Here is a 27,155-nt window from a genome sequence, read left to right on the forward strand (position 1 = left end):
ACACTCTGCCCGAAACGAAACTGAAACTTTTCTGTTTAAAATAACTGACAGCAAAAACTGCATTAACTCAGAAATTATCATTTCGATAGAGGATAATTCTGACAGCGTTAACAAAATGAAAGTTTCCACTTAAATTGTTGATAAAATAAAATAATATCAATTTTGAAACTTTCTAGTTTCATAAACCTGGAATGAGTGTGTTCATTGGTTTTCTTCAATAATGATGGCTGAACGTGGCTCGGTGGTCTAGGGGTATGATTCTCGCTTAGGGTGCGAGAGGTCCCGGGTTCAAATCCCGGCCGAGCCCATGAGAGTTTATTTTGTTCAGATAAGTGCGAATGGTTGGTTAATAATAATTTTAATTTAATGAAACCATAATGTATTTTTAAACAATTATTACTCTTTCAAAGGCGATAATTTTTTTTTCGTAAGGCATTCGATACTTACCAATACAATAATTTTGCCCTTTATTGAAACAGAGTCTTTGAACATTAAAAATAAACTGTTTAAAATTGCTACAGAACAAAAATTTGATGTTTAGAAAAGATGCCACTTGTAATTAAAAAAAGAAATTTTGAAGTAAAGTCTGCACAATTGCTATTTTGGAAGGAAAGAGATATTTTCTTATATTTACACATAAGACACATTACTGCGAAATTTTTCTTTCGATTTTAAAATAAATCTTTGGAATATGAAATGTTACTCTAAAGATTCGCATGAAAATAATGTAAAAATAAAATAAAAGAATTTTTCCAAGACAGAAATGCATCACACAGATTTAAAAATAATAAACTGCAATTCCCCCCCCCCCTACACACACATACACACCAAAAAAAAAAATCTGGATCTTTTCAGAGCAGGAAGAAAACCGAGTATGCATTTAGGAAGAACCTCTTTTTATTGAATTATTGTTCTAAAATTTAATACACACTTTCTTGTGATTAGGGCATAATTCCAAATTCCAACCAACTAGCTTATGATGTTTCTGATTTCAATATTCACATGTACAGGATGGTTATAATTAAACTTCCCCTATAAATAGCAGATTACACCGCAAACGAGTGAACGGAACAAAATTTGGTATATAGACTATAGACGAGATGCGCTCACGGAATTTCGAAAAAAAAAAAGTTTCAGAATGTCCACCAGAGGGCGTCTTTTCCGAAAAAAAATGAACTTGATAAACGACCGAAACGGAATTAAAAAAAATATATTAACATTTATTGACTAGTTTCTGATCACCTTGTCATCGAACCACATTAACCCTCTCGATTCCAGCGGGGCGGTTTGGGGCGGTTTGAGAATTTACCCTATAACATCCACGTGGGGCGGTTTGGGGCGGCTGTAAGCCGTTTTAGGGGTGATGGGTATTAAAAGAGGCTACTCTACAGAACGCTCCAGGAGGTCCTCGTTATCTTTGACAATCGCGGCTTTTTCACAGTAGTTTCCCCTGTGCCTTAGGGCGGTAGGGGTTGAGGAGGAATTCACTAAATGGGTTGTTGGCGTACATTTTGTATTTTGAAAGGGTTTTAGTTTCTGTTTTCTCGTGTTGTTAGCTCAAAATTGGAAAGATTTTATGGCCATTTATAAAAGAAATTTTCCACTGAAGTTCTCTGGTAACGATGAATGATATATAAGGATACCGACACGTTGTTTATTTTTCGGACAAGCATCAGAAGCCCTTTTCAGTAGTAAGACTACTGTAATGATATAAAGACAAACCATTGCATTGTCAATGCGGCCTATTCACATCGCAGTTTTCTTACAAAATGGGTAGCGACAGTTGTTACTATGGAAGGAAGTCGTTTTACACTCCAAGCATCTTATTCTTTCATCAAAGGACTGTCGGAAATTCTGAGGCCGTGTACAAACTACCGCTTTTAAAATAGAATTAAAAGACAAAAAAAAAAAAAAAAAAGATTGGATGTATCGCCCTCTTCAAAGAATGAGATAAGTTATATAAATACTGAGTTCCTCTTTAGAATGCCATTCTAAAAAATTTTCTTCAGTTGTGAATTTCTGATTCTTTATTTTATGTACTGTGAATCGGGTGTTTGGATTATCAGAATAATTTTTCTATTGAAACGCTTATTATTTCTTTATTATGAGTAAAAGAAATCGTGAACACACTGAAGAAGAAATTAAAGCAATTTTACTTGATTCTGATGAAAGTGACAGTGATCTATCAACGAAGATGATGTTTGGCCAAAAAATGATACTTTAGCTGATCTCTCGTTTATTCTAAGCAAAGAAGCAGGAGATGAAACTAACGAGGGTCAGATGAACGAGAGAGATAGAGATGAGGAGTCAAAAATGCTATATAATGTACATATTATCAAAAATTTTCAAATGATTGCCTCGTGGGAAATTTAATATGAAGCTTTCGTTCAAAAATTTATCTTGTCTTAACAATACTATAGAAAACTTCACATAACATTTTAAAATCACAAATTCAGCTTGAAAAATTCAACATGACAGTTCATACTAAAAATGTAATATTTATGATTAATGTAATTTTAAATGTGTTAAATCTTCATATTTAGTTTATGAAGAATGTAATGTTTTAGTAAAATGTTCAGGCTGAAAACTGAAGGAATGTATTTTCGAAATATATTTCGCTGAGTAATTTTTCCCCCGAATTTTATTTCATTATTAAATGAAGTGTTAAAAATATGTTATCTCATCTATCGAAACAATTCGATAGATGAGATATATAACGTTTGACGTAATATATTCCCTTGGTTAGAAAAAAAATTTAATAGTTATATTTTAAAAGATTAGTAAAAATGAGTGGCAAAATAAAGATATTTTTGGAATTTATATTTACCCTACATTTTTTTTCGATTATTTAATGTAAAAGCAAGAATGCGTAAGGTTTTGGGGAAAAAAAATGTGAAAACTTCTTTAAAAATTTAATTAAAGTTCTAAAACTTTTCTCTTAGTATCACTATCGAAAATGCAAAGTAATATTTTATATTTAAAAATTCAATAAAGATAATCGTTTATACCAAAAAAAAAAAAAAATGCTAAAGACAATAAAAAAAAAAATCTTAGCTGAGTGTTGAAAGAACATATTATTTTCGAAACATCTTTCAAAAAGAGCAATAACATTTTTTTTTATCCAACGATTGTTTTTATTTCGGTATTAAATGAAGGTTTAAAACATTATCTTGTTTATCACTGGAAAGCATTGACATCTATACTATGTAAAAAAATGTACTAATTGCATTGATATATGTATAATGTATGTTTTACATTACTATGTAAAAATTTTTTACATGGTAATATATGACATATTACTTAATTTTGGAAATAAAAAAAGTGTAAAAGCCTATTGAGAATTAAATGGAACATAAAGATGTTTTTGAAATTCCTAGTAAAGCCAGTTTTTATTTAAATGGTTTGGAAGCCTAACATGAAACTTAAAAAAAAAAAATTATTTATAGAATAAATTTCAAATTTTTTGTAAAAAAATATACTCCACAAAGATGATGAGCGAAACACTTCACACTAAAAAAATATAAATACATTAGAATAAAACTCTTACGCTGATGGAAAATGAATCTCGTTGTCGAAAACCGCAAGGCAATTATTCAAGGTAGAGCGTCGACAGTTTTATTACTTCAGAGTGCGGGGGGTAACTGCCCCTCAGCTAGGAAGAGTCCATGTCTTTCAGAGACACGTTGAGAAAGTCTGGATGTTAAAGGGAGTGCCACTTGAAAAGTGCTTGGATGTAAAGGTAAGGGGAAAAAATAATAGTACGCTGTTTGAGGGGGGAAAAATAGTTTAGTTTGCAGAAACAAGAACAAATTAGGACGAAATTGCACAAGAGGAGCAGTTGTTAATCTTGTCCAGGACGATGTTGGGAAAGGTGCTCCATGTGTCCACCCTCACTCTCCTGTAAAATTTCAAGTCGATGGACAGTGTGTTCAACAGCAGATCATAACCGATCGATCATGAAGCATTATGGAATTTCCAGCTTTTCCCAGTTTTTCATTTTATTGCACATAATTCTTGTTCTGGATTGTTAATATTGCTACTGTTTTCCGTTTTGGTCATTTATTCTGTTAAATTTTTTCCTGGAAAAAGCGTCCTCTAGTGGACATTTTGAAACTTTCTTTTTCTCGAAATTCCGTGAGCGCATCTCGTGTGTAGCCTTTATACCAAATTCCATTGTAATCCGTTCACCCATTTGCGTTGTTGGATGCTGTTTATAGAAAGTTTAATTATGACTACCCTGTATACAGGTGGAGAGATGGGCTTTCAGTTGGCGACGTGCGTCCAAAATTTTACAACGTTCTACGATTTCTGTGTTAGGATTAACTATCAAATGTCATTTATCTAACTTGTTCGCATTCTTAAGACCATATTATTGAATAGGCGAAGTAGGTTGTTGCAACTTTAAGAGAGAAGGGAGGGCTTGACCTCAGGATTTTTTTGCACTTTTTTTTTTTTTTGTCAATTTAATTTTGCCCTTTTATTTAATTTAAAAGATAGTGTTTTCGAATTTATTCATATCAAAATCAAGTATTTTTCTAAATTTCGGGACGTTATTATCCTAATATTCCACATTAATAATTTTTTGCAAGTTTTATATTGCATTGCTTTATACTTCTAAGAATAATAAAACTCTAAAATAGTTAAAATAGCGTACCAATTAAAAATGTTCTGAAAAGCTTACTTTCAGTTCGTAACGAAAGTAAGTATGCACGAAATACTACATTTAGAATGCTATCTGTTTTATGATAAAGAAAAATCTTTCTTAAAAATTCTCTGTTTTATAATTTAAAAAAAAATTCTATCTCACAGTGAAATAGTATTTAAATTTCGTTAAAATGTTTTATTACTATTATTATTATACTGTTGCAAAAAAAATTACGTTTAAACTTTAATTTTGTATTTGTTTATACTCTATACAATAAAACCTACACTTTCGAAATTAATACGCAATTTCAATTCATCAAAATTTTCTACACTGAACAATAAAGTAAATAAAAAGTCCCCCAGCCCACCTTTTTTGAAGAAATTAGCGAAAGGAAATAGAGCATTAAATGCCTTACCTAAGGACCCCCCCCCCCCCTAGCGGACTTACTCCGGGTCTTCTTGTTCTGTTGTATTCATATACACTTGGTCAGACAGTTGTACATAATTTCAAAAAGGATTTTTTTCCCTTCCTAAATTTAGCAGGTATATGGAGATTTTGTAAAATGTAAAAGTCAAAAATTTTCAGCGATTTCAAAATAATTTCTCTGATAACTTTGGAGGTGACAAAGAAAAAAAATTATAACTTTTTTAAAAACCAAAACAACGATCAATAATTCAGAATTCAACTCAAAAACAATGATTTGATCATCAAGATTGTCCATACAATATACAATGATCAAATGGACATGTCCAAATAAACTAATGAAACAGAATAAGTATCAAATTACAACCAAGCCTAAAATAAAACATATTATTCGTTGCCTAAAATAAAATATAAACATATTTTTCGTTATTATTTAAAATAGTTTCCCTAGATCAGTACCTCCATATAAAAAGATGAGCTGAGATGTGAAAATTCTACATTCACGATGAAGAATTTATGTCTTATTTATAAAAAAGACATAAATAGTTTATTTTAGCATTTCATTTATTATTATCTTTGTGTTTTTTTACAATCACTTCAAAAAAAATTGCATGTAAAATGTAAATTATGAAACGATTTGCGCTTCTCACCGATAGACGGCAGCACGAGATATTGCTCGATATCTACTTTTTTTTTTTTTTTTTACTTGAATGATTCCTTCTATCACCATTTGCTTGTTCTGTTGTTTTATTAATGCATTTGCATTTCAAGATGGTCTTTAATTACATAATAAATTTTATTGTTGACTTTAAAAACTTCTCTGATTAGCACCCCAGTCGCAGTTATGGATTTCATTTCTTTCTTTTTATTACATAACTAATTTAATTTAATAGATAGCTGCCAAGATCAAATGTCTAGAAGTAGCAGTTACTCATGGCGATTGAATCACATTAAGCAAATAGAAAGATGCAACCCTTTTTCAAGTATTTCAGATGCTGAAACAGAAAGTATTGTCGGAATTACTAATCCATGCAACTAATCCTTATAGTGCACTATGCATGTACAATAACAAATTGTATTCGTTCCATTCCTTTCAACCATAGTCTATTAATCTGCTAATTCCATTGTTTTAATCTAAAATTTTGAAATTTAAATATAAATTTATAAAAGGAAAACTATTGAAAAATTCAATAAAAATTATTTTGCTTTATATATATATATATATATATATTTCGCAAATAAATATAAAAGTAACATCCTAGCTAATTGGCATCGCTGCATAACTTTATTGTAACCTTTCAGCTTCATAATTTTTTATAGTTCAGTTGTAGTTGAGTATATCTTTTAAAGAGAAGAAATATAAGAAAAATAATCGGAAACATTTATTTTGAAATTTAAATTCTCAATGAAAATTAATTAAAAATTACTAATTGTTTAGTAAGGTTTCTGTATTAAAATATGCTTGTGCCAAACTAAAATTTCTACTATCTGTTATAAACCAACAAATTGTTCAAAATTCCTTAAAAGAGACAGGATTTAAAGATACCACTATAAATGTAGGATAAGTTATTATACTTTAAAGAATACATTGCTCAGTACAGGCATAAAAACAAATTTTCTATGGCATGGCAAAATAGCAGTGACTGAAGAATTTGAAGACAAAACGGAAATTTACTTTCTGACTAGGAACGGCACTCTAAGCATTTGTTAGCCCTTATTACAACTAATTTCTTATTTTATATAATACATTCCTACACGAACTTACAATAATCTAGTGGTTTAAATTTCCAGCAGAAACCTCACGGCGTTTTCATGACATGATAAATGTCAGTAAAGTCAGAAACATAATAACATAAAATAAAGAAAAATTAGAATAAAAATAATAATGATTTTGCAAGTATATTTTTGATCGTTATAATGATGTCGTTTGGTCACTTTAAATAATAAAAAGAACAATAAATGTTTGAAAATGACGACACTCTTAAAAGAGAGAGAGAGAAGAAGAAGAATATAATTAGAGAACTTTGTTCTGAAGGTGCCATTAGAATTTAGAATTAATATATGAAAAGCATTTTTATGATACGAGTTCTCAATTTAGCTTTTTGTCAAATCAATGATGAAGCAAAATTTCTCCGACGGGTCTATGTTTCTGTTATGGATCAGCAAAGAAAAATCTTTCAGCTCATTAAGAAAATGAATGTAAAAAAAAACGAATAAAAGCATTTTGATCACTTTTTGCTCTAAATTAGAGATAAATGTTCGAAAAACCACCTAAAAACTACTTTTTTTACAAAATAAATAAATAAATAGACACTGAATTAGAATGTCAGATGAAGAAATTTTAGTTTCAGTTCTTTATTTTCTTTATTATTTATTTTTGCGAAAAATGACTAAACTTTAAACATGTCCCAAAAATAAACAAATAATGTTCCAACAGCAAAAGGATTTTTTAGAACGAAATTTTCCCCCCCTTTTATTGCATTAGAAACGATATTACATGCAAACATGTGCGACAAATAATTCAAAACAACACCAAATATAAAATAAAAATAAAAATTCTTCAACGTTAAAGATATATATTTTTTTAATATAGGAACAATCAATAAATTTTCCTTTTGTCACAAAATGATCATTTCATTTCCATCTTTTCTAAACACCTGGAATATTTTAATCTTTATCAATTTGTAAATTATTAATTTTTAAATTTACTCAGGACTTGAGCTTTTTGTGACACTATCAACAATTAAAAAAAATTAAAATAATTATATTTCCGTATCAATAGATAGTACACAGGCTATAAATTTACACATAGGTATAAATAGCAACCTATCTGAATATAAAAAAAATAGGCAGAAAATTGGAAACGTTTCAAAATATTCGCTTCGATTTGACATTAATGACTAGAGATCGTGATAGATGGGTTAAAATGTTCGAATATGGTATTGCAATCTAAAATTGACAAACTTCCTGCTAGATTAGAAGAAATGACGATAATTTCATATCTACAATCGCAAGATAAGATTTCAAATTCTATGAGTAAATGTAGGATAAATTTCAGATTCATACTGACATCAAGAATCTAAAGAAAATTTTGAAATGTTTTGGTGCTAGTTGTGTTATAATTTGTTGGATATATTTCAAAAGCATATTCAAGGTAGGAAGTTTGTTTGTATTTACTTTAAACTTTCTTTTTTTTTTTCCGTATTATAAAGGATTTTGAGTAGTCTGATGCTTATTTCAAATTGTTTTTTTTGTAAGTTTATAAAAGTTGATCAGTTTATGTCAATAAAATGCAATAAATTTATTCCTGATTAATAAGTTTCAAACTCTAGCTTTCCGTAATTAAATATTTTCACGGTAAAGAAAGTGCTATTTGATAAAATCAGGAGTTTTATAAGATTATTTTTTAAAGCAATATCATTTTTCTTACTGATTTCAAGTTATTTTAATTGAAAATAGTTTTAATTCTATATTGATAAAGAGGCTTATTTCGTTTAAAATGCGTTCAAAGAAATATTTACTGTATGTTATATATAAATGTATCAATTCGTTTTATTAATTTCCTATTCAACATTATGAGTCCATAAAACATGCTTGATTAATTGGAGTTTTTTTTATGAAATTTCGTTTATTTTTTGTTTCATTCCCTTTTTAATCAGTTTTCTAATGCAGTTTTGTTAAAATATAGTTCTTGGTTTCAAGACGGCGATAAACTAAACCAACCCAATTTTACTGAGATTCTAATTTCTGTTGGTCTTAGACAATTAATTATTTCATTTAAAAAAATAATGATATACAAATATTCTCTCTAACTAGGGAATCATATTACTTCAAATAGCCAATTTTAAATCTAGCCGCCTTCGCTGACCACCAGGTACAACCACATCTGATTGCTAGTAATATTTAAAAATATCAACCATCTTTCATTTTATTATGATATTTCTTTTGATAAGCTGAAAGCAATTATTTCATTAAAGGAACAAAAAATGAATTAGAAAATATTGATTAAAACAATACAATTATTAATTATTAATATTACACATACCTTACATATACGTTAATACAATTATTAACGTATTAATATTTAAATCAAATTTTGATTTATAAAACAGAATTAAATTTTACCGATTGTTTTGCATTTGAAAAGTTAATGAGTTAGGCTCTTCATTTAACTATTAAAAAAGTGTTAAGCAGTTTAGGCCTATGAACATGATTAGTTTTTATTTTAATTAAGTAAACTTTAATTTAAATTAAAATATTGTACAAATTATTAAGAATTAATTATAATACTTAAATGAATGGCAAACTAACTATGTAAACAGTTTTACAGTTAAGAAAATCATTGTTTTATGAAGTGTACATACACATGTACAATACACATAAAAAAAAACTTCTAATCTTAGCAGAAGCATTGGCTTTACAGAATTTGTTGAGTATTTCAAAAAACTATGGGTGAAAAGTTGATTATTTTTCCATCTGGGATTTCGTATATTTCGTCTGGGATTGGATTTCTTATATAATCAAATATCGATTCATTATTAAATCTTCAGAACTCAAAATGTTTTGTGTATCAAGCCATAAACGTATCAACTGTAAAAATTTAATAACTGACATAACTGATCTTATTATCTTATTTAATTTAATTTAATTCACAGTCATGTGACAAATATGATTGCGATTGTCATTTAACATCAAACTGTATTTCACCACTTAATAAGCAATGCCATTTTTACAAAAGGATAAAATTTCTTTTTTAACACAAAACGAATAAGGTGGACATTTTCACAGTAAATCTAAATACGAAAACATTCATTTACTTTAAATGCGAGGGAAAAAAATGTCACATTCGTTTTTAATTGTAAAAAAATTTAATTCCTGAAGCAAAATTTGGAAAATTCAAATAGGTGATGTCACTTGCTAAAACGTGATTTGTTTATAAGTGCTATTTTTTTTTTTCTGTGCAAGAGACATTTTGGATTATAAATTTTGAATCAGTGCAGAATATTTAACGAACATCACGTAGCAATAATTACCTAATTACACACAAATTTTTTTAAAAAGACAAGTGTTTCTGTTGTGTTCTAATTTATGTGAGCATAACTATATTGTTTCCTAGCATTATATCAAACAAAAGAAATGAAATAATTTTGGAAAAGGATTATGGAAAAGAGAGAAATTTCAACTTTCTTAACTTTATATTTTCGTTTTTATTTATTATTTATATTTTTTAAAAAATTTATTTATTATTTATATTTTTTAAAAATTTATTTATTCATTCTAACAAACACATTTTACATTTGTTCCAAATTTAAACAGGAGAAAATTAAAAACTTCTTACTTTGTTATTCAATGAAATGTAGAGTGCCAAAATGGGTGCATATTTCTTATTATAAATTTCACTATTCTAAATAATATTTATAAACTTTGAGGATGCCAATTTATATTTATATTTATATTTATTAATTGAAGCTTTTATATTTAGATGACGTTTCTGGTGTGCATGCTGGCACTTCTCTACGTTGTTGATGCTGAAACTATATGTTCAGATGGCAAAGCATGCCCAGAAGGTAATACTTTTCCGTTTTTAAGTCACGAAATATGAAAATAAAGTTTATGATGGTGTACAATTTACATTTTAATTAATCCTACGAAATTCAAAATTTTTAAATACATTTTCAAGTTAAGTTATATAATTAAAAATATGGAATATAAAAAAAAATAATTTTAGAAAATTAATTATAGCGTCTTTTAATAAAAATTCATTGCTTCAAAATATGAATTGTTTAATTAAAATTTCTTTATTGAAAAATACTGTAGTGAAAGCTTATAAGCCAATTAACAGCGACGCTAAACGAGCAATTGTTTTTGTATTGTGGTCATGTTACTGGGCTGTGAACCACAAGGTCCCAGGTTCTATCCTCGCTCATCGCAAATCGGCCACATTGGTAACTTCGGACGATGAACTTTCAACCTTCGTACAGATGCTGTGGCGCCATCTACCCACAACAACTCAAAGTCGTCAGACTCACTTGACGCAGCAACACAAAGTTGTCAGACTCACATGACGCAACAGCGAGTGTGAGTGGTTGCACTCACCCACTCACACTCGTCGCTGCTCAAATGGGTACAGGCACATTAGAATCAGCAGCTTTTTTCAGACAGAGTTTTTAAATATTCATGAAACAATTTATTCAACCCTTTAGGCTGCATAAATTATTTGGCTATTACTAGAAAAATATTTCTTAAGACATGACATAAACAATTGAGTATGATTGTGCATGCATACTCTCGTCCTATTATCAAAATCTCACAGTTTTTATATGTATATTTATTTAATGACATCGCTATTTACACTTTTTTAATTATTATTTCTTTCGTATCTGCTAAAAGCTTTTTTGCCACAAATAGAAAGAGCACCTTGTATATTACAAAAACATCAGAAAAGAAGTATTATTTCACTTTGATAAAATGGCAACAACTTGATAACCACGGTTACACTAATTAGAAGAAAATGATTTTTATTTCATTTGTGAAGTCTAATTTTTTGTTATATTTTATACGAGCCTAAGTACTTAATGGCCCTCTTAATACTTATTACTTCTCTGTAAAAAATGGTTGCTCGTTCATCAATGTTTAGATTATTTCTGACATAGTTGTCGAAGTTTATTTATTGACTGGTGATTGCCAAGTCAATTCATCTCTTCTGGACCTGTGCACAGACGCCAAATTTAATGGTTTAAATCTCTCATGGACCATGAGATTTTAGTTAAACTAGCTGCCTTTACTAACCAGCTTGATCGCCAAGATTGGCTTTTGAGGCTATTAAACGATTAATATGAAATGCATTTTTAAAAAGTTCAATTTTATTTTACGCGACATAAAAATATGACTTTAACTGAATCATTTTGCAACAAATTAATTAAAAAGCATATACTATCAAATATAAGGGGAAGTAAAAATCCTATTTTGAAATTAATGATAAAAAATGCAACTTTTTAATGTTACTTTTAATTGTAGCAAAAGAATGCGATTGAATATTTTGATGGATGAGTTAGAATTTCATAACATTAAAAACATCGTAACATTGTAAAATAAATCTGAAGAATTTATTAACAGTAAAGAAAAAAAAAAAAAAACTGTACAGAAATGAATTAAAATTAAAAAATTCAATTTAAAATTTAAAGTAAATTTTTTGCTCTTTAAGATAATGTAAAATACTTTTTGGGAAATTAATAGTTTTGGAAGTCATCCATTTCCGTTCGATAAGTCATCCGAGTATCCATAGTGAAGCCTATTTTCACTCTTGATTTTTAAACTTTCCTATAAATGCTTATTTTTTAATTTCTTTTATATCTTCTAACTGAATGAAATGTTTGACACGGTGAGAAGGATTTATAATATAATAATTTTATTTAATTAATGAAGCGTTGAATTAAGTGCAGCTATAAATACGGTGAATAAAGCAGTTTGCTGAAAATGTCGTACATCGATATATTGGCATTTCACTGCTGCTATTCCGTAATCTATACTTATAATAAAGCTCAATGTGTGTGTGTGTGTGTGTTGGCGCTCTACAGGCCAGACCGTTTGACATACAACTACCAAATTTGGTACATGTATACCTTGGAGGTTGGGAATGTGCACCTGGGGTTCCTTTTTTCGAATTTTTAATTAGAATTTTAATTATTAATTAAAAACTAACTTTCCCGCCAAAAAAAATCTTCCATTTTCCCCACCGCCAACTTTTCCGCCAAAAAAATCTTCCATTTTCCCCACCGCCAAATGAGTAAAGCTTCAGTTTGTTTTTTCTCCCATCAGTAATGAGGCTAGGGTTAATATTTTTCGGTGGATTATTTCAAACGATTCTGTTTATTTTCTTAATGTTTGATGCATTTAAAATGAAACATTGTTAATGAATCCATGTTTCAGATTCATTCCGAAGTACTTTTGAATTAAAATAAAACAGAATAAAGGAAATTAAAAATGTCTAATCCGCCTAGCGTTACCCCAACTGGCGTAGAAAAAATCACGTATTTGCGTTACGTCACTGGCGCTGAAAATTCACGCATGCGCATTGTGTTCAGAATTCCGCATTGTGTTGACAATTATTATCAACAGATGCGGACTGGATTTAAATTATTTTTAGGTTCGTTGTATGCTTTTGTAATTAAAATGTATTTATGTTAGCTATATATTTTTTGTATATGCTTATAGTTTTAAGTGCATCGTTTTTTAAGTAGTTTTTTTAAAACCTGTTTTCAACCGTTTATTTTAAACGATTCGTTTTATTTTCTTAATGTTGGATGCATTTAAAATTAAACATTGTTAATGAATCGATCTGTTCATGATGAATCTAACAAAATTTTGTTGACAAATTCTTGAGATATTACATAGATTAAAAAAGATATTCTTTAGTGCCCATAAAGTTTAAACTCTGAGTGACTCTATTTTCAGTAATCAGATTATAAAAAAATGCTTTGTTTCAGTATATTAATTGAAGATTAATTCTTTCCACTTTAATTTAAAGCATAAATTCTACCGGTGCTAACAGAAAATAAGAGAGATACACATTACGTTATAACTGAAGGCCTTATAATATTATGAATGAATTATATGACAATCAAAATTTGAAGTTTTAAAATATTTTGATGAAGAAGCTATTAAAGTAGGAATTGCATAAAATATTTAATTATTAAAATTTTAACGAACATTAAGATTGGCGAACCGGCTGGTCGCCAAAGGCGGCTAGTAAGTAATAAGAGCAATTTCTGAGCCCCGTACGTTAGCGTTTTATATGTATAGATGTTTGGTATTTTTTAAAGAAATAAAAATAAAATATTGATTGAAATATTAAAGTGAACTTTATAGAAGATATCACATTATATATATATATATATATATATATATATATATATATATATATATATATATATATCTTCTATATATTATTACGTATATTCTTTTCCAGGTACCAAATGCTGTACCACACACGAAGGCGTAATCCAATGCTGTGATCTTGACGATTCTTTTTCGGAATACGTAAAAACCAAGAAATCTCTCAGAGTCGTCCCTTCAAACCCACCTCACCTCTTCACGAATGAGTCTGACTCACAGAATGCATTCAGCTACTGCTACGAAGATATCAACTGCAAACAAGGAACTTGCTGCGGTAGCAATTGCTGCCCTCATAAGTATGCAAAGTGCTGTCAGTCCGGATGCTGTAAATTTCTTCAGAAATGCTGTCCTCCTGTAAAAAAGAACGGCAGGGAATGGTGTTGTGAAAGTGGTGAACGATGTGGTACATACATTGAAGATATCTGTTTGGATAAAGGCTCATCTTTGGCACCGCAATTCATTATGGTACTCGTCTTTGCGAGTATGAGAATATGGTTATTAAAATTATGATTAATAAAATGATAGTTTGAATCTTTTGTTTGTTTTTAATACATGTTTACTGTGCTCCTGTTGTGCTATTTTAAATCTCATTAATTCAAAAATTTAACTATTTTTTACTTTCTATTATATGGAGTATACTAAGAGAAAGCATTGTAATGGTCAAAAAATTTGAATTAGAGATTTTGAATATCCTCTTGGACCTGGAAAAAAAAGTTTTTAGGATATGTCTGTCTGCCAGTTTGTATATTTGTCTGTGTTGAGATGAAGCGAGGGAACTATTTTTTCTCGCATAAAAATATCTGTGTGATTACGCTTCTGACTTCTTTCCGGCGCATTCCTCCCGTGAACTGCCTAACATGAAGCTGTGTGCGAAACCGACAATAACTATGTTCTTTTCTTTTCTATGTTTAGTAAATGTGCTGTTTTCAAGAACCATGCAGAGATTTATTGAAAATTAACAACAATTTGGCAGCAGAGCGTGGTTCTGGTTCGTTAAAATTCAAAGTGAATGGTGTGGAATAAAACAGTCTGTAAACACGATAAATCAACAATGTTGGATGACACTTTCGAGTGATGAAATAGGCCTCTAAAGCTGTATCATAATTCAATTCCTCGGTTACCCTAACAAGTGATGTATTAAAAATATTAAAAGTTGTTTATTAGTAAGATATTTTTGTTGCCCCACAGATGATCACATGCCAACTTGCTTTCCTAATGGAGTACCAAATTACTCTAGCCTCGAGCACTCAAATGTGATAAGACGTTCCTGTTCTTAATTATATGAAAATCTTCCAATTAGATTCCCTCTGGCAAAATGATAACCAATAAAACACATTTTGCCCAATCATCTGCAACAAATGCAGGTTTAGGAGGGTGCTAGGGATTCAAGAGACTTTATCTACTTTGGATTATGAATTATGATTATCAATATCAATTGTGAAATGAAATCATCACATTTTGAATGGAATCCATTTAGAAAAAGTCTCTCTGTTCTAAATATAGGTAAGCACTATAACAGCGAAACGTAAACAGCTAGATAGATAAAATTTGGTACACTGATTTAGAATTTAAAATATAGACAAGTAGCAAATGGTGGAATAAATCCGTCAATGGGTTAACCGTCGGGGGTCTGTTGCACGCTAAATCCGTCAGGTTCAAACATCAGGTCCAAACCGTCGGGGATGCCAACTCAGGTGTTGTCCTCGTCATCTGACCGTGGTTCAAAAGTACGAGGTCCGTTCCGAAATAGCCCTAGTGTTGCTTTAAAGGTGACGTTAATATAACTAAACTAAACTAAGGGTTAACCGTCTGTCGATCGGTACTTTCAATGCTTGTAAACACGACAATTCAAAAACATAGCAACAGATAAATAAAATTTGGTATATGATCTTTTTACTAAAATCGGAGTTACATGTCAAATTTTGATTCAAATCAATCGAAAAAAAAGATCCCAAATACATATTCGATTTTCTTTACTATGAAACACAGATATCCCATGTCCAAGTCTCTAATAATAAAAGTCTAATCATTCATTGCCTTGCTTAAAACTCACAATTTTATGCTGGAAGAGAGTGAAAATAACAACTGTATTAAAGAATTTGAGAAAATTTTTCCAAAAGACCACTCTTGCTGATTTCATTTCTAAATTGATAATGATATTCACAATCCATAACCCAAAATAGATAATGCCTCTTGAATTTCTATCATCCTCCAAAACCTGCAATTGTTGCAGATGATTGGACAAAACTCTTTCTATTGGTTGTTATTTTATCAAAGGGAATATAACTCTGAGATTAGTTATATAATTAAGAACAGGACCATCTTATCAATCGGAGTGCAGAGACATGGATTAGAAACACTTCAGAAGGGGCTGGAATGATACTGGTTATAAAGGATGTCCCAAAATTAATTCAAGTTCTGGATTTGCCAGTATTCGTGTAATAAAGGTTGACAATCCTATTAAAATATCATCTGACAGCCGATAGTTTAAGGTTAGTAAAAATGGAGTGTTGCGTTCTAGAACAACGTATTAAAGCAAGATTTGAATTAAAAAACACAGATTTTTCCCTTTAAATTGTTATATTTTATTGAATTGCAAAATACACAGGATAGGGTTATGTATGAAATAACACCTGGGCCAAACGGCCTCCACGGCTTTGCTAGCGCACACGCACTCTTTAGTCGAAATTTTCCATGACCATTTTGTATAAATGTGACTGAATTTCGTTGATTCAACGTTGAATATCCTCTTTCAATGCACACATGTGCTTGTGGGATTGTTAGCATAGACGTTTGACTTCAAGTAACCCCATAAAAAGCAATCCGATGGTGTTAAATCAAACGATCTAGGGGGCCAGTTCTCAAACTGGAGATAGCAGACTTTCATTGTTTTTGAAATATTGTAAGCAATGAAAAACCGTTGTTCGATACTGTACTGCACGAATGGAGTGAAATTCAAATCTACCGTTCATTTTGGGACACTCTTTAAATTTAATTTTAAATTAGCAATTCTTGATCAGGTTGTTATACATTTTTATATCTATTTAAAATGTTTAATTAATTAATAATCAGCAGATCCAACTTAATCTTTTATTTTTAGAACATTAATTGACTCTTAGGAGAGACAGGGTCAATTAATGCTCTAAATGAAATCAGTGTGCTCTCTGGATTCATTCTTGTTGAAGTTGTTTCCTTCTAGAGAACTAATTAATATTTCATGACCGAAAAGAATGAATGAAACAATTTAAACCAATGTAAAAAAAAAAAAGAACTTGCGCAATTTGTTCGTTACTTTGAAAAAAAAATTAAAACATGAAATGAAAAAAAAAAATATTCATTTTAAACAACTTATCAAATATTATTTAATACAAATAGATTATGTGAATTAATTATTAATTATAAATAATCTGACTATGTGTTTAAATATTATATAGCCATTAAAATTGAATTTGCAATTTTTTTTAGTGAAATTCGATATAAAATAGGATTGAAGCATTCTAGCTGAAAGTTTACATTAATTATGAATTTAAAAAAAGTTGTTCTGAAACTATTTCCTTAAATGTATGTAGCAAAATCAAATCCATAGCAATTTACAAAAGTAAAAAAAAAAAAAAAAAAAAAATCAATTATTTAAATTAAACCATTCTACCATGAAATTCATCTTGTTGTATCTTTAAAGATCTAGTTTATGGTAGATCTAGTTTAAATAGGGGGAAATGTAAACCACTAATACACACACTTTATCTTTTATTATTAGTAGAAACATAATCTACGCATAAAAATTTGTACGCTCCTTGGGTTTTTTGAAAAGAAGTTGAACTTTAGAGCATGGAAAATAAAATAACGTTTGGCATAAATACTTAAACAAGCATAAATAAAGTGAAATAATAAAAATAAAAAATTAAATGTGTGAAATTAAATTATTATACTTGCAAAAGTAATTTAACAATAAATTAGGACAAATATCCTTATGATCCATAGGGATTTCTTCTGTGAAATTTTGGAGAGGCCGCGGTGGCCTGGTGGTAAGGTCTCGGCTTCGGAACGGAAGGGTCTCAGGCTCGAGACCCGATTCCATCGAAGAACTATCGTGTAAGGGGGTCTGCTGTACGTTAAATCCGTCCTGACCAAACGTCATCCCGCTGGTGTGGTGTGGAGAGGGGGATGCCAGCTCAGGTGTCGTCCTCGTCATTTGACCGCGGTTCAAAATTACCAAGTCCGTCCCAAAATAGCCCTAGTGTTGCTTCAAACGGGAGGTTAATATAACTAAACTAAACCAAACTGTGAAATTTTGGATTGATAAAAAAAATGTTGTTCGTTTTACATAGTCAATTAAATTTCATATTCGAATAACATTTAAAAGCGAAACGAATATTCCATAACTGATATTATAAGTAATCATTTTTTTTAAGCTTATATAGAATTCAGTTAAAAATGTAAAATTTCCATTCCTGAGGGAAATAAAGAAATGCATTACATAGTTCCTTCTCTGTTTCTAGTTTTATTAAAAATTGTTTATTACGCGTGAGTATGTTTGTGTGAGTATGTGTACTTGCATTTGCACACATGTGTGAACGCTTTGTAGGCCAAACCATCCGAACTACCATTATGAAACTTGGCAGAAAATACTTTGAAGGGCAAGCATGTGCATCTCGGACAGATATTTTTTTAAATTTTAATCTTGATTTGATTAATTAAAAATGAAGCGAAATTTTTGCATTTTTCCGCGATAACTCCCGAAAATATAATATCACAGAAATAATCTTTCTGGCATCATAATTTTTTCTACATCACCTTAAACTTAAAAAAAAAAAAAAAATCAAGTTTTCAATTACATAAATGTTTGCCTTGTAATTTTTTAGTAAATTTGAGCTTAAGACATGTTTTGAGAAAAAAATATTTAAAATTTCGCTATGATTATAATTAAGACTCAACTTCTAAATTTAAAAAAAAAAAATAATTTTCTTAAAATTAAAATATTTTTTTAAACACTGCTGTTTTTGTCAGTAATATTATAGCACTTAAATAGATATAGACAGAAAATTAAGGAAATGCACAGAAAAATGAACACACAGTGCATGGCTTGTAAAATAGAATAAGTTATATATTAAAATTTGAAATTTAAAAATATTTTGCTGAGGTAGTCATTAAAACCAAGTTATGCAAAATATTTAATTGAAATTTTCAGCAATTATTAGTTTTGGAAAATCAACTGGTCGCCAAAGGTATCTAGTTCATAATATTTCCCTAACTATTCGATTGCATTAAAATTTCCAGACAAACAATAAATATATTCATTTCTCCATTTGTGGTAGACTGTTTCAAAGAGATAAAAAAAAAACGAACAATCACAGCTAGTTGTAAATGCCGATATGTTATCAGCATCTAATCGAATAGAAGATATTAAAACAACAAGAATATTTTGAAGCCTATTTTTTTATTTACGATCATTCCTATTAATTGTAAATCTTTATTGTTTTATTTAATGGTATTTAATTTAATAGAGCCGTTTGTTGGAATGTCGAAATAAATTTTTTTCTATTTAAATTGCATTTTGAAAAAATCTCGCTTTCCTTGAAAAAAGTAAGTTATATTTAGAATATATATTATTTCCATATTTAAAAGTAAAGATGCATAATCCACGATTTTTTGAATAACAAATAATATTGCTATTGTTATTTTTAAATATGCGTTCCAAATATCTGTTATTTCAATCATATTATTAATTAAAAATTATTACTTAATATTAAATATAAAATTTATTAATTGTAATTAATACTTAATTTACTAATTTAAGTAACGTGTGATTGAATTAATTTATCTGTTTCAGCTTACTTCTTAAATTTTATTTTTTTCTCAAAACTATTTATTTAATTTATTTATTAGAGTGAAACATTTTCTGGAAAAGGTGAGTTAAAAATATGAAATTTCTTTAAAATGTTTACTTTAGTCCTATATTCTACCAATAGATGGTACCAGCAGTAAACAGAATACATGTAATCAAAGTCAATCATGTCATGAGCAATTAAAAATGATCTGTATGGAATAGTGCATCATCAAATACGAATATCGGTCACTCCCGTAAAGGTGACTTCGCACTTTTCGATGAAAGCACCGCTCCGATAAATTTCAGTAATATGCAATTCAATGATACGATACGATAATTCCAATAACCGGTCCTTTCTCTTTTCAATCCAATCACAGATTTCTTTCGAGAGCTGCCATTGGAGAGATCGTATCGATTGTTACTTTCCAGTGAAGTCACTGCTCCGGTAAATTTCAGTGATATCGTATCGATTGTTACTTCTATCGTGATCCAAAACCTGTAATCGAAATACCACCAGTAAGATCGTATCAAGGATTTGAATCACACCCCTCTTTGAAAAGTATTTATCACTTATATTTGTGACTTTTTGATATTGGTTACGCAATAACCGCTTTTAAAATATTCGTCATCCCTATTTAAAAGCAAGTTTATCAGTTGTACGATTATATGTGCTTTTACAGGCTTCGTTGTTAATATTAATAATATTGTGCACTAAAGAAAATATTCAAATTCAAAATGTATTGAAGTTAATTGGTTTATAATTACCTTATATGAACCTCTGCATTTTGTTTAGTAAGCGAATAATGGCACACTATATATTTATATCTGACCATCATTCTCATTTCACTTTTTTTCTTTAGAGAAACATTGCATTTGCAAATGTTGCAAAATTCAAATGACTTAGTTTATAATTACTTGATAAATAACATCTTTCTAAATATTAATTAAATCAAGGCTTTAATTTCTAATAAATCATTTCCCCTATTCATATCTCTGAAATACTTTGCAATTTATAAATTGCCAATTATCATTCATAAAAAATTATTAATAACTTAAGAAAAGTTTTGTGATTTTTAAAAGTCATTTGGAGTAGTCTGTATTTTATTTTTATTTATCTATTTTTGAAAAGCTGAGAGATTTCAAATTCTTCAGTGGTAATATTTTAATTAAAAATTAAATTGTGACAATTGATAGGATTTTGTGTTGAGATTTCATAGATTGCTGATATTAAATATAGCCGCCTTTGAGGTCCAACTAGCTCAATGGGATTAATGCTCTCTGAAATTTCAATTACACATTTTATTTAACTTGGTCTCTTAATGCCCCTTCAGAAAAATATTTTTAAGCTTTAAATTTTGATTGTCACATAATTCATATTGTTATAGAAGCCTGAAGCCATTCGGTTCATTGTACGATGTATCTCTCTAATTTCCTGTCAGCTTCCGTAAAATTCGAACTTTAAATTAAAGTGGAAGGGATTTAACTTCAATTAATACAAAAAAAAAAACACGCTTTATTCAAATTTTTGTTGAAATTAATCATGCTTTTTTTGAAAATATAAATGCCGAAGATAGAATCGTTTGGCATTGAAGTCATGTATACTGCAGAAGAATTTTTATAATTTATGGAATATCTCAAAAAATTATACAATAAAAATTTCTTTAATTCATCATAAAATTAAGTTTTGTTTTACTTTAATGGATTTAAATGATATAAATAATAATATTTTGTTTTGTTTTGGCCAATAAATATACTTCAAAAAATTATGACTTCAGAATTTTATACAGCCCTTTGACCCTAAGGAGACATATTCTGCAAAATATTCTGGACACTCCAACTTTAAAATTAAAAAAAAAAAAAAAAAAAAAAAAAAAAAAAAAAAATAAAAAAAACGTTAAATCTTTTGCGAAAATATCCGTCTCGTTTATCATCTAAATATTGCGATATTGCAACTTCATTTTTTAAAAATTCATCTTGTAAACTACGCAGATATTAAATAGAATCATTCATTTTTTTTTTACAAAAATGGAAGAAAATATAGCGATTAAATATTTGATGAAACAATGAAAACAGTTTGAACTTCAGAACAATAATGTAATTTATTATTGGGAATTAAACAATAAATAAATAAAGTAAAATAAAATAAAAATTAATAAAAATTTAAAAATTGCCAACTTTTACCAAAAATTGCACGACTATTAAATTGGTATTATTAAAAAGAGAAATTTTTAAATTTTGAAACGATGTAAAATTTATTTTTGTGCGATGATATCTTTAAAAGTTATCTCAGGGAAATGTCAGAATTTCGCTTGATTTTTAAATAATTAAAATTTCAAAACATTTCTCCGAAGTGCATATTCTTATCCTCCAAACAGGTACCAAACCTACAACCACACCTACAGATACCAAATGGTCTAGCCTGTACAGTGCCATCGCTCTCATGCGTACATTTATCTTTTTTATGAGTACAGATTTTCTAGATCTCTTTAGTTGATTCGATATATGACAACTTTTTGACCATGAATATTTTATGTCATTCAGTGTGTGCCTCTAATTCAGCTTGCAAATACTATAGTATAAATAATATTTAAATCAAGGTTTTGTGACTATTAATTTAATAGAAAATTTTCATTGATAAAATGAATTACTCCAAATAATGCCGGGTATTGACATTTAAATTAGCATTTAATAATAAATTTAATTCAACATTTTCGCTTTCAGATGAAAATTCTTTTATTTGTGCTGTTACTCCCCTGTGTGTTTGGTGCTAATACTAAATGTTCGGATAATACAGTATGTCCAGAAGGTGAGAATTTACTTCAATATGTTTATTTTTTCGAAAATAATTATTTAAAAACTGAAAAGTTCGAAAATAATTATTTAAAAACTTGAAAGATTCGAAAATAATTATTTAATAATTTAAAAATTTGAGACGAGGATCATTGGATGGTTTTATAATTAAAAATTATCTAAATTTATACAACAAGATACAAATTGCAACGTAAGAGTATTAAAATGTTTTCGAAACTAGTTTTCAAAAGCGCTGATAATTGACTCCAAAATGCTATGTTTTCAGGACGTACACCCTTTATAAAGCAATATGGAATCGATAATTTTATTAGTATGTGTATCGATGAATTCAGAATAATAAAGTGAAGCAGGTTATTTTAAACTTTGTCTAAAGCGCTTTATAGAGCACATGAATTTTATAAAGCACATTAATGGTAATCTGAACAAGTTCTATGCATTTTCGTGAAAAAAAAAGTGCCATATTAAACATATCGGCAAGTTCATCGTTGTTTAATGGAAGAAAATATACTTTTGAAAACATCTTTAAAGAATTAAAATTTAATTTACCTATATAAAAGCGTGGTTTGAAAGCAACGTTGAGCTTTTTTGGGATGGATCTCATAAATTTAAATCATCCTGATCAAATGACAAAAATGACTCCAGGACTGATACCTCCTCTCTTAAATTCCACACCACACCAACGGAAGGACGTTGCGCCCACAGCGTCAGATTTAGCTTGCATTAGTCTCGCATACACGACAAATATTTAGTGGAAACGGTTTCCGAGCCTGGTACAATGTGGGTTTTCTGGTCCCAATGCTGAGACCTTGCCACTAAGCTATCACGGCCTCTTTTCAAATAAAAATGCAAAGGAAACAACGAAAATAAGAAATATTAAAAAAAAATTTGATATCAAGTTTTGAACTTTTGACCATTCATGTCGGGGATGGAAGATGCTTTAACAGCCTTTCTAATGCGCATGATATTTTCTTCTCTTCTAGCAATATTCGAATAATATGTCGGCTAATATATGACATCCTTATAATTTATTACTTATTTTATAAAATTAATAATTTATTAAGGAAATTAACTCATTTTTCTTTGATTCGGAATTCTTCAATTATTCTTTCATTCTAAAGAAAAAATACAAAGGAAACAACGAAAAATCAGTAACAATCGAAAATTTTGATTTCAGGGTTTGACTTTTTGACCATTCATATAGGAAATACATATATGTGCCACACTTATTTTCTTCTCTTCTAGTAATTGCAAGAAAGACTTTCTCGGATAATTCATTGGCTATTGCATGTAAAATTATAAAAGAAAGTATTTACGGATTTTCTTTTATATAATTTTAAAAGATTGATTAATTAATTAAATAAATTAATTATTAATATTATTAAAAACCTTATCGAAAGGAAAGAAATCATGATATAAATAAATGGTCATTGATAACCGAAATTCATGGTCATTATGGTTTCAATCATTTCAAATAATCGAACATCATTAGAATGCTACATCATTAGAATTCAGTTTTTACATTTTTGGGTTTTCATGTTTATAATCACTAAATGGGCGCTATGTACTAACTCATAATATAATAATTATGAAAGGTATATAATTTTAAGAGGCATCCAATCCGATGATGGGTTTCGTCTAACAATAATTGCAGTAATAACTGTAATTGCAGTAATAAAGTATTGTACTATGAGTTCAGATATGCATAGAGAGAATTCATTGGCTAATGCATGTAAAATTATAAAAGAAAGTATTTACGGATTTTCTTTTTTATAATTTAAAAAGAATGATTAATTAAGTAAATTATTTAATTATTAGTATTATTAAAAACCTTATCGAAAGAAAAGAAATCATGATATAAAAAATGGTCATTGATAACCGAAATTCATGGTCATTATGGTTTCAATCATTTCAGATAATCGAACATCATTAGAATTCAATTTTTACATTTTTGGGTTTTCATGTTCATATACACAAAATGCGTGCTATGTACTAACTCATAATATCATAATTATGGCATATAATTTTAAGAGGCATCCCATCCGATGATGGGTTTTGTCTAACAATTGTTGCTCACCTTAATTGCAGTAATAAAGTATTATACTATGAATTCAGATACGCATAGAGAGAACTAGCTGGAGTTATCGTCTCAAAATTTCCTCGCATGCTATCTAATAAAAATATTTCCCAGAGAACGCCTTGCATGGTATTGTTGTACAATAGTTACGAAAGGTTAAATTTTATCATTCCTTTTTACTGAATCTATAGTGTGATAATTAAAAAATTTTTTGGCGATTAATCCCTGGCATTCGATTAATACTATTTGAAAATTTAATTTGCATAGTAGACTCATTTCTCATTTGAAAATTTAACCGGTTAAAATTAAAATTTGACAAAAAAAAAAAAAACTGCGCTTGTAGTCACAAAATTATATACCAAATTTAATATATTTAAATCATTTCGTTTTTGAGTTATCAACCTTCCATACAGACCGACATACAATCAACTCCTTAATGGATTTGGCTCAAAATTTAATAGGTGTCTATACTATAGATGCTAAATCTATGAACTGAATTTTATACATTTAGCTTTCTTCATTTATCGCGATCGCGTTAACTTATATTTGAACAGCAGGAAAGGACAGACTTCCTCTGAACGAATTCTGCTCAATGTTTGATAGAATTATACAAATTTGATATAAAGACTCTATACCGAATTTTATCAAAGCATTTTTTAATTGTCTTTGTAATAGATAAACTTAATGCCAAAAGTGTGTTTTTCAAACTCAAGGAGGTTTGAAGGAGATTTGAAGACTCGTCAAAATCTTGAATTCGCATTTTTTTGACGATTATAATACTTCCTTTCGCTTCGTATATGAGAAAATAAAAAATAAATTAAAAATAAAGTTTGAAGTGATTCGTCAAATTTAATTTGCATCATTTCTCCCAAATGTTGACTTAGTAATAGTAAGATCATGCTAGGTTTCGATTGTTTAGTTTGCTATAATTGTAAGTATTGTACCACCTAGTATAAATATAAAGGCCTCTACATCACCCCGATCTTGCAGCCTTGGGGATCCCTGCTTGCTAGTTGAGGACATGTGGAATCCGAGTACTTCCGTGCTAGTTGCATTATCAACTCACAATAGTGCTGCCATCTATACACCGTTATTAGAACTAAAGCAGAAAATATCTAGATTATAATAATTACATGTGGATAAATTAAAGTACAATTGTTTGAATTGTTGCTATAGAGGGTGCAATCCTTAAATACATGAACAAGATTTCAAATACTTAATACGCTTACACAGATAATAACGCCATATACAATTATAAGAATCTGACAGATAGACACTCAGACGAAATCCCGATGTCGATATTTTTTGATAATTACTATATTTTTTCTGCATAATAGAAAATAAAAAATTATTCCAAATACCGTGTTCTTTCATATACCTTCTCTTTCAAACATTTAATTTTTTTCAGGATACAAATGCTGCACCACGTATGACGACAAAATTAGGTGCTGTGACATAAAGAATTCCAATTCCAAATTTGTGAAAACCACCAGACCACTTCAAGTTGTCCCATCAGTACCTTTACAACCTTACGTGAATGCTACACAACCAGTTGCACGGTATGGATCATGCTATAAGGACATCAACTGCTTCGGGACTTGCTGCGGCGACAACTGTTGCCCGTATGAGCTGGCAACATGCTGTGATCATGGATGCTGCAGTTATTATTCGACATGCTGTGAGGGTTACACGAAATACATAGTAACTAAACGATGGTGTTGCGTCCAAGGTATGAAATGTGGAGATGCTGACGATCACAAGTGTTTAAGTAAAGGTTTGATTGTAGCACCTCATTTCACTGTGGCAATTATGATCATAACATTGCGGGAGTTGCTGTTGAAGATGTTTGCTTAACTAAAGTGCAGAGATGCCCTGAATTTTGATTCTTTTTACAGGATTGGAAATGTGTCAGGGAGTATTCCAAATATGAAATAAAATATATGATAATATTTATATTAAAATACTTTTTACCTGTTTATGCCATATTCGTGGCACCGTCACGTACTCTTAAAGTTTTTTTTTAAATGTACAGACTGCCTTTTTTATTTGTAAACATTAATATACAAAATATATATATATATATAATTCAAATCTGCCATCGCAAATTTCGAGTTATCATGTGAGAACCTTATTATTTTTTTAAGTCATTGCTCATCTTAATTAATTTAAGTCATCAACCGCTTTAAACCGGTTTGAAGCAATCACGTGACTATCAGATTTCGCATGTGTCGATATTTAACTCATAAGAAAGTTTTTTTTTTTTTTTTCTTCCCCATTTCAAAATTTATAAATCTCAGCGACTTTTTCCTTAGAGCCAGATTTTTTTTTTTTTTTTTGTGATAATCTGTTTTAACTGGCTTTGAATGATCACGTGACTATTATATTGCGCAATTGTTAATTTTTTAAAAAACGATGTTTTTTTCCTACCTTATTTCAAAGTTTTTCGACATCCAAAACTTTTTTGCCAGGTAGGACATACC

General features: G+C 29.3%; 2 protein-coding genes and 1 non-coding gene across 3 annotated transcripts; all 3 read left to right on the forward strand.

Annotated features, from left to right (window-relative positions):
- The first annotated feature begins 235 nt into the window (after positions 1 to 235).
- Trnap-agg (transfer RNA proline (anticodon AGG)) lies at positions 236 to 307 on the forward strand. The gene has a single exon. It is a non-coding gene; the product is annotated as a tRNA-Pro (tRNA).
- A 7,779-nt stretch (positions 308 to 8,086) lies between these two features.
- Positions 8,087 to 14,492, forward strand: LOC129984505 (progranulin-like). The gene is made up of 3 exons (XM_056094398.1): positions 8,087 to 8,222; positions 10,551 to 10,635; positions 14,037 to 14,492. Exons 2-3 carry the CDS (start codon positions 10,551 to 10,553, stop codon positions 14,471 to 14,473), a joined length of 522 nt encoding a protein of 173 aa, XP_055950373.1. The 5' UTR covers positions 8,087 to 8,222; the 3' UTR covers positions 14,474 to 14,492.
- A 4,967-nt stretch (positions 14,493 to 19,459) lies between these two features.
- LOC129985202 (uncharacterized) lies at positions 19,460 to 26,559 on the forward strand. The gene is made up of 3 exons (XM_056095140.1): positions 19,460 to 19,546; positions 22,512 to 22,596; positions 26,084 to 26,559. Exons 2-3 carry the CDS (start codon positions 22,512 to 22,514, stop codon positions 26,527 to 26,529), a joined length of 531 nt encoding a protein of 176 aa, XP_055951115.1. The 5' UTR covers positions 19,460 to 19,546; the 3' UTR covers positions 26,530 to 26,559.
- The last annotated feature ends 596 nt before the right edge of the window (positions 26,560 to 27,155 follow it).

This window comes from Argiope bruennichi, chromosome 9, assembly GCF_947563725.1.
Source record: "Argiope bruennichi chromosome 9, qqArgBrue1.1, whole genome shotgun sequence".
NCBI classification, from domain to species: Eukaryota; Metazoa; Arthropoda; class Arachnida; order Araneae; family Araneidae; genus Argiope; species Argiope bruennichi.